Here is a 9,153-nt window from a genome sequence, read left to right on the forward strand (position 1 = left end):
ACCAGATCCCACTATAGAAGGTTGTGAGCCGCCATGTGGTTGCTGGGAATTGAACTCAGGACCTCTGGAAGAGTAGTCAATTCTTTTAATCTCTGAGCCATATCTCCAGCCTCTCTTCCTTCCTTCCGTTCTTTCTTTCTTTCCAAATACTTTTTGAAGATGTTGAAAAGCTTGTTTGAAATGTCAAATCAAAATTTAAAATATATATTACTCGAGTCAAGGAAGCCTTCTGTGCACGTTGAGGTGACCAGGTGGCAGTGGTGCGGGGTAGATGTCCTCGGAGGTGATAAGGGCGACTGCAGGGATGGTACTAGCAGAGTTGTATGTCTCTGATCGAGAAGGGAGCGATGCAACGGGAGATGGCACTAAGGAGAAACCATTTAAAACAGGCCTGAAGGCTTTGATGACAGTTGGAAAAGAGCCATTTCCCACCATTTATGTGGATTCACAAAAGGAAAATGAGAGGTGGGATGTCATTTCTAAGTCCCAGATGAAGAACATTAAAAAGATGTGGCACAGAGAACAGATGAAGAATGATTCTCGGGAGAAGAAAGAGGCAGAAGATAACTTACGAAGAGAAAAGAACCTGGAGGAAGCAAAGAAAATTGTCATTAAAAATGACCCAAGCCTGCCCGAGCCGGCATGTGTAAAGATTTCTGCATTAGAAGGATATAGAGGCCAAAGAGTGAAGGTGTTTGGCTGGGTCCACAGGTTACGCAGGCAAGGAAAGAATTTGATGTTTCTGGTGTTGCGAGATGGTACAGGCTATCTTCAGTGTGTCTTGTCAGATGACTTGTGTCAGTGTTACAATGGAGTAGTCTTGTCCACTGAGAGCAGTGTGGCAGTATACGGAACACTGAACCTAACCCCAAAGGGCAAACAGGCTCTGGGAGGCCATGAGCTGAGCTGTGACTTCTGGGAGCTGGTGGGGTTGGCCCCAGCTGGGGGTGCTGATAACCTGATCAACGAGGAATCTGACGTAGACGTGCAGCTCAACAACCGGCACATGATGATCCGAGGGGAGAACATGTCCAAAATCTTGAAAGCACGCTCCATGATCACCAGGTGCTTCAGGGATCACTTCTTTGACAGGGGCTACTGTGAAGTTACTACTCCGACACTGGTGCAGACGCAGGTGGAAGGTGGGGCCACACTCTTCAAGCTTGACTATTTTGGGGAAGAAGCGTTTCTGACCCAGTCCTCGCAGCTATACCTGGAGACCTGCCTTCCGGCCCTGGGGGATGTTTTCTGTATTGCCCAGTCATACAGGGCTGAACAGTCCAGAACACGAAGGCACCTGGCTGAATTCACTCATGTGGAAGCCGAGTGTCCCTTCCTGACCTTTGAGGACCTCCTGAATCGTTTAGAGGACCTAGTGTGTGATGTGGTGGACAGAGTCTTGAAGTCACCAGTGGCAAGCATAGTGTATGACCTCAACCCGAACTTTAAACCCCCTAAACGGCCCTTCAGGCGGATGAACTATTCAGATGCTATCGAGTGGCTGAGGGAGCATGATGTAAAGAAAGAAGACGGGACGCTTTATGAATTTGGAGACGATATTCCCGAAGCTCCTGAAAGACTGATGACAGACACCATTAATGAGCCAATCCTGCTGTGTCGGTTTCCTGTGGAGATCAAGTCCTTCTATATGCAGAAATGTCCTGAGGATCCTCGACTCACTGAATCTGTTGACGTGTTGATGCCCAGTGTCGGTGAGATTGTGGGTGGCTCCATGCGCTCTTGGGATAGTGAAGAAATTCTAGAAGGCTATAAAAGGGAAGGAATTGACCCCGCTCCTTGTTATTGGTATACAGATCAGAGAAAATATGGCACATGTCCTCATGGAGGCTATGGCTTGGGCTTGGAAAGATTCCTAAGTTGGATTCTGAACAGGTATCACATCCGAGATGTGTGCTTGTACCCTCGATTCGTCCAGCGCTGCAGGCCATAACCAAGTGCCCTGAAGCATGAAGGAAGGGGAAATGTTCATGAGATAAGACTGCCTCTGCAAAAGAACAAAAATCTGAAACTATCCCTTGATGCCCCGTTGGGTGTAGTAGCTTTTTTCTGTCTATATGTTGTTTCTTCCCATTACCATAAAAAGCAGTAGGTATGACTTGAGCATCAAGTGACATTGATGTCCCTTTAATAAAAATATTCATTACAAAATTTTGAGAAAATACATGGCATGTCACTCCTTAGTTGGGGAGACATCATACTGTAGGTTACAATCACTGTATTAAATAAACCAACCATATATAATTATATAGTTTTTACTTACGTTCTGATTTTCCATCAACTTTATATTTTGTCCTTTTAAATGTCACTGGAATTACTTAATTTATTACATACATGTTATAGCAAATGTCCAAAAGAGAAATTGGCCATATGACATAAAAATCTAGTATTAAGTGCAGCAGTTATAGATACTGGAATCAAATACATAGTCCTTTACATTTGCTAGTAATCTTTTTTTTCCAAATTCACACAGTGCTTCTGGTTCTGGGGGTATGAATTGACAGAAAAATTTATGAAGGGGAATTAGATTAAAATTTGCAGTGAACATGATTCGGATGATGGTTATTTAAATGATTCCAACGAAGTCCTCAGCCTTCAGTTTAAGAGCAGGGCTCAGGCCAGGCCTCCCTCTTCTGATGTAATTCCAAGTAACACAAAGTAAATAGTTCCAAAAGAATCTGCACCTGGAATATTAGCCACCATAGGCAACTAAGCCATCCCTGCCACATCATTGGGTCCCAGCTGCCTCGCAGGGTCCTAGCAGGTTTACTGAATGTCCACAGGCACAGGTGGTTCAGTTCTTCCCCAAATGCATGCCATGTGTTCCTGCTATTCAATAAATGAACACTTGTCAAAAAATATATATATATATATTACTCAAAATATATACTCACAGTCAATAAACACAAAGAGCTTCATTGTGGGAGACCTTGGGATCTTCATATGAAGTGTTTGACATGGTGGTGAAACATATTTCTAAGAGAAAGGTTTTGTGTTAGGTCCTAGAGATAGTCCTCTGGCATTTAACAACCTCTCACACACATACTCTTTTTCTTTAAGTAAGTAGTCCTGGAAATTTTAAATTTGCCTGTGTGCTTATTCAAAGACTAGGGGCTGCTTCACCAATTGTTTTCCTTCTTTATTATGAATTACTTGGAGGCTATTGAAGTCCAGGGGTATCAACATCATGAAGAACCTCGTCATACAACTGTATCTTCCTCTTTTGTAGCATTTTACCTGTAAGAGTCATAAAAATTTTCTATATGCCATCACCATGGGCATGGAAAACCCACTTCGGGCTAAAAGTCACTCCCACTTGAAACCCAGTCTATAATGGATTTCTCTAATGCAGAACCTACCTATGTTAATGTCATCCTCAGCCATGCTGTCAACTTACAGACCATTATTTTCAGTTGCTTTGTCTTCACTTTATGTAATAGCACTGGGATTTTGAGAGAAGGATGGCTGATTATTTGTCCTGCTCAAAATAGATGTAGTTCCTCAGTCCCTGCATGAAATTAAAAAGAAAAGTCTTTCCTAAAGTGTAATTGTGTGATTTTCCTTTCAAAATAGAAAATAATTTTTTTTATACCAGTCCAGTTTATGGACCAGTGAGTTTATTTGCGTTGCTTGTAGGAGCTTGGGTCATCAAAGGCAGATAGAGCCCCAGGAAATTCCTTGGCTAACTTATAGATAGCTGTACCACTCACTGCTGAGTTTTATCCCAGTTGATCATTTACAACTTAAGTAGCTTTAGACAGGCTTTGAGAGGTTAGCGAGCCTCATGAGATACTCCCTATGTCCAGTAGGGGGTGCTAGTAGACCGAATTTCACGAGGGTTACCTGACGGTAATCACAGCTACTCTAAATCAAGATTGAAATTTTCAGGTCTATCCTGAAGGGAACCAGTATACAAGAATGTATCCCATAATGCAAATCCAAGAGAAACTATCCAGTAATATCACTACCTTTTATTCTCCTGCCCCAAGGTGTAATTATTTTGCCTTCTTTGCCCCTTTTCATTCCTTCTTTTAACAAGACACTCGTTTACAAAGCCAAAGTGTTGGGCAGGGCAGGATATAGTCCTTAGCCTGGTGCCAAGGGTGCCAAAAGCTGCCAAAGAGTAAAGTGGCACACAGGGGAAGCCTGAATGTGGGTGGTAAAGATTTACCTTCACAAGAATGGGGCAGTATTAGTGATGAGAGATCTGTTATTATATTAGTGATGAGAGATCTGTTATGTAAAACAGCTGCGACAACCAAAGAGTTATAATTAGAGCAATAGGAGCCACCTTTATATGGAAAAGACTGGAATGAGTTCTATGATGCTGGACTTAATTGAGATAGATTTGCATGAACTTACAGTTTTGAATAATATCAGTTCCGTTGAGACATATGCCATAGTAAAAATGATTCCTTAGTACAAAAAAATCACACAAGAAAATCAAGAGTTTATTGGAACACAAAACTCAAATATTTCATCAGGGAGACACACGAGCACACAGATTTATACACCCAAGATAGGGACCTAATAAACATGGCACTGTGGTTTTTGGATAACAGAGTCAAGAATTAGCAAATGTGGGTCTTGACTTTGCAAATTCCTAACATTTTTTGCATACCTATAAGCATCAGGAGGACCACAGCTTTGGAGTTATTTTGTCACAAAACACCGACAGATGCAATTTAAAGAAGGAAGAGCTCATTTCGGTCCATGGTTTGAAAGAAAACAGTCCTCCGTAGAACTGAAAGCTTAGTGGTGGGAACATGACATCATCCTGTGTCAGTATTCTGGAAGCAGACATGAATGCTGGTGTTCAGCTGGATTTTTAGTTGGTATTCTAGGAACCCAGCCTATGGAATGCTGAGGCTCACATTGGAGCGGGGGGGGGGGGTTCCACCAGTAAATGTTCTCTGAAAGCACTGTATCAGGTAAGTCTACAGGTATGTCTTCCAGGTTATTCTAAATCCAGTCTAGTTGACAATGAGGATGAACCATCACACAGGGTGGCTTGAAGCCAAAAGGGCAGCATCAGATGAGGTACATACAAAATGAACTGAAACAGTTGGTAGAACTCAAGGGCGTGTGTGTGTGTGTGCACGCACGTGCATACGCGTGAGTGTGTGTGTGTGCAAGTACATGCCTCCACGCATGTTTGTATTTAGTGTGCCATCTTCTTTGAGTGTTTTCTATGTTTAGCTTCTCTCTCTGTCTCTGTCTCTGCCTCTCTCTCTGTCTCTCTGTCTCTGTCTCTGTGTGTGTGTGTGTGTGTGTGTGTGTGTGTGTGTGTGTGTGTGTGTGTTTTGAGACAGGGTTTTTCTGTGTAGCCCTGGCTGTCCTGAAACTCACTATGTAGACCAGGCTGGTCTTGAACACACGGAGATTTGCCTCTCCCTCCTGTATGTTGAGATGAAAGGTGTGTACTACCACACCTGAATCTTTTTAAATAGCTTCTCTAGCCTGCATTAGTGTATGTTGTATGAACACATACAACACTGTCACAAAAGATGAAAACAGCAGCAATACTTGCCAAGAGCAAATGAAACATCCCTCTTTCACAGCCTTCTTTTTCTAGGAGACAAATGCCTTTTCAGATGTAGCATTTGCCCTGCTCTAATTTACTTATGGTGTATTTATTTATGCATAGGAATGCATAAATATATTTGTATAATATACATTGGCTTTAATGTAAACACCATTATATACCATATATAATTCTGTGATTTAAAAAAAATAGTTCTTTGAGAGCTTTGTAGACTAAACAAAATCTAATATGTGTAAACACAAATTTTGTTATACTTTTCCTCTTTTAACTTGTCGATTACATGGGCACAAATTCATATTTTCAAAGCAAGTGTTGTAATAACCTCCATATTATTTGCAAATATTTAGATGGCTGAATTAATTATAGGTGCAAACACATGCAAATTATAGATGCAAATTACATGCAACAAATACACATAAACAAATTATAGATGCAAATTATAGATGCAAACATATGCAGAAAGAACTGAATGAAAAGTCATAAGTCTATATGGGTATACATTAGGAAATTAACACACTGAGAGACGGACAAGAAAGAGATACTGACACGGGGACTTGGAGCATCTCACGTTAATTCCCCTCCCCCCAAATAATAAAAGGCCAAACAACTAACTATTTATTTATTTATTGTATATGTATGCATGTGTGTTCACACAGGTGCTTGTCTGGGAATGGGTATATGTGCACACACGTGTGCACGCCTGTGGAGCCCAGAGTTCGAGTTTGGGTATTGTTCACTTAAAAGACAAGGTCTCTCATGAGCCTTGAACTCAGCCAGCTGGCCAAATGCTCCTGTCTCCCAGCCCTGAGATTACAGAAGTGTGCCACTACACTTGGCCTCTGGGGACAGAACTCAGGTCCAAATGCTTGCAAGACAAGCACTTTACTGACTGAGCTAACCGCCAAGTTTCCCCAAACGAGAAACTTTAAGGCAGAGAGAAATAAATAAATATATATAATCAACTTCCTCAGTGATCAAAGAACAATCTGATGAAGAAGCAAGTTCAACACATGTTCCATCAGGAAGGACACAGCTCAGTGCAGGGTCTCACACTTGCAATATTGCTGTTAAAGTTGCACAGTCTCAATCTGACTTTTGGGGAAACACCAGATAAATCCAAACTGGGGACATTTTGCAATGTAAGTGGCCTATCATCCTCAAAAGTTTCAAGATCACAAAAATCAGAAAAATCTAGAAGAAACTGTAGGGGTTGAAGAACTGAAAACTTTTGGCAAATGGGGCATCTGAGATGGCTAAGGAAATAAAGTAGCTTGCTGCACAAACCTGGTGACCTGGGTTCAATCCCCGATTTCACATAAAGGTGGAAAGAGAGAACCGAGTCCACAAAACTGTCCTCTCTCTCCACAGGTGTGCTGGGCACACGTTTACACCCACATCGTATGACACACACACACGCACGATTCCGTGGGATCCATCATAGGACTGAGATGCAGCTTTTGGATTGAGTGCCGGGAATGGCAGTGAGGATTTAATCATGCATGGGCCTCAGAAGGGCTACTCGCCAATATTTGTTCAGATTTACCCGCTTGTAGGAAACTTAAAGTCTTTCCCTACTGAAGAACAGCAAGATGTTTTTCTCTAGCTAGGAATCTGGGAGAATTGTATCCTGGGATCAGGCAGATGTTGGACCTTCTCAGAAGAGAGTTCTCGTGCCCCTCATATTTTTGTGGTTTTAGTTGCCTGAGAGAGGGCTTTGCTGTGTAGCTCAGGCTGGCTTGGAACTTAGGATCCTCCTACCTTGTCTTTGAGTGATAGGATTGTGAATGTGTGCCACTATTCCTGGCTGCCTCCCAAATTGCCATTCAAGCTACCTTGGTATTGTGACCTTGACCTTCACCTAAAGGAGATCCCCTGCTACATACCCAGATCATTAAAACAGGCTTAATAAACTGGTTTAGAACAAAGTAGAACTATTGAGAAACACAAGGCCTTTCTTATCTTGTGCAAAAATCGACTTAAAGTCTATGGAACAAGGGCCGGAGAACTCTGAAGATACCTTACATTTCACAAACCTGTCTGAAATTGCGTTTAACAGTTCTGGGTCAGGTCCTACAAGCTTTTTTCAGCTTGCTTATCATAACTCACAACTATTTCTCTATACTCTTGCTGTTTTCGTGTCTCCTGAGTAGCACGTAGGGGCTGGTGTCTGTCTTATAAACCTTATGTTTTGTTGAGGACTTTTAAGTAGGCCTTGGAAAAACCTGGACCAGTGTTACTCAAGCATTTTTTTTTCATGGTCATTCTTCTCAGACATCAATTTTTTTCTCCTTGACCCCTTTCTCTCTGAAAATCTAACACCACATATTTGCATACATCTCAAGGCATCTTTTAGTCATTTAAAAACAGTAAGGGGTTTTTACTTTCCCAAGAATCAATTTTACCCCTTTGAGGGTAGCATCACCTTTGTTAGAATGATGATCTAGACATGAAAATAGACAATCCTCTGTAATCTAATTGCTGAACAGAAAGCAGTGGCTGTTCAATAAGGCCTTTGTAGAAGCAAAAGGTTCACGGTTGACTTTTCCATGGCTGGTGTGGACACCAGCCCATGGAAGGCTCAGATGAATACAGACAGCTTTGACATGTAGTATGCCAAAGTCAGACTAACTCTACACATAAATCAAAGCAAACTTGCTTCACAGTCAAAGGTGAGCATGCCAATAATTCTAACAGTTGTTTTGTGCGGTTGGAAAGAGAGGCTTAGGAAATAACATTCTGAATCTTACTGTCCACCTAAGGCCAAATTAGCACATCTTCTATTCCCCGGTTCAGTTAAGCAGAGGCTGTGTCTTTTTACATTAAAGGATTAGCACCTAGCAGAAGGTCTGGCATTGAAAACAGGGCTTCCGAACAGAACAGTCAGTGTTTAGTTATGTTTCAATTTTTACATAACAGATAATTCTTACTGCAACTACATCCCATATAATATTTGGACTATACTCATGCTAGAAATGTAATCAGTTACTGGGATTCAAATGTAAAATGAAGTGTTGTATCTTTGTTGGTTAAATCTGATAATCCTAATGAAACCACCACTTGTAATTGGCACAAATTAGTGGAAGATTTGTGTTGAATGGCCACTTGTTTTCTTTGCCTCCAGTCTGTATTTTCATCTGCAACTGGTACACCAGACCTCACGCCGCCTATCACCATACAATGCCATGGGCAGGGGAGAAAGCAAACCTTTGGCTCGCATTTTGTTCAGAGAGCTGGTGACGTAAGAGGGTGAGGACTAACACCCGGAAAATGCTTCATCTGCGAAATATGTGAAAATATATTTCATCTCCTGCCAGCAAAAGGGAAGTAAAGGCAGCCAACCATTTCAGAGCTCATCTTGCTCCCTCAAGTCCAACCCTGTAGGCTGAGGTCCATAGTGTCAGTGCCCCTCACGTTTCTCCCGATTACAGCCTCTGTGTAGCTGGGTTTGGATACCCTCAAGGATGTTGAAGTTTACATCCCTCAAGTACCATCTGGACTCTGGGATCAGTCACGGCTGGAGGAGGTGTTAACTCAGACTAAAGAAACTTGTTTTTGATGGTTTTCCAATTCAATTTCTTTCTTTTTCATTT

At 41.8% G+C, this 9,153-nt stretch overlaps 1 protein-coding gene across 1 annotated transcript; it reads left to right on the plus strand.

Annotated features, from left to right (window-relative positions):
* The first annotated feature begins 221 nt into the window (after positions 1-221).
* On the plus strand, positions 222-2,877 carry LOC101842371 (asparagine--tRNA ligase, cytoplasmic-like). Its single transcript, XM_040752550.1, has one exon. It carries the CDS (start codon positions 272-274, stop codon positions 1,949-1,951), a length of 1,680 nt encoding a protein of 559 aa, XP_040608484.1. The 5' UTR covers positions 222-271; the 3' UTR covers positions 1,952-2,877.
* Positions 2,878-9,153: the final 6,276 nt, after the last annotated feature.

Source organism: Mesocricetus auratus, unplaced genomic scaffold, assembly GCF_017639785.1.
Source record: "Mesocricetus auratus isolate SY011 unplaced genomic scaffold, BCM_Maur_2.0 Super-Scaffold_100009, whole genome shotgun sequence".
NCBI classification, from domain to species: domain Eukaryota; kingdom Metazoa; phylum Chordata; class Mammalia; order Rodentia; family Cricetidae; genus Mesocricetus; species Mesocricetus auratus.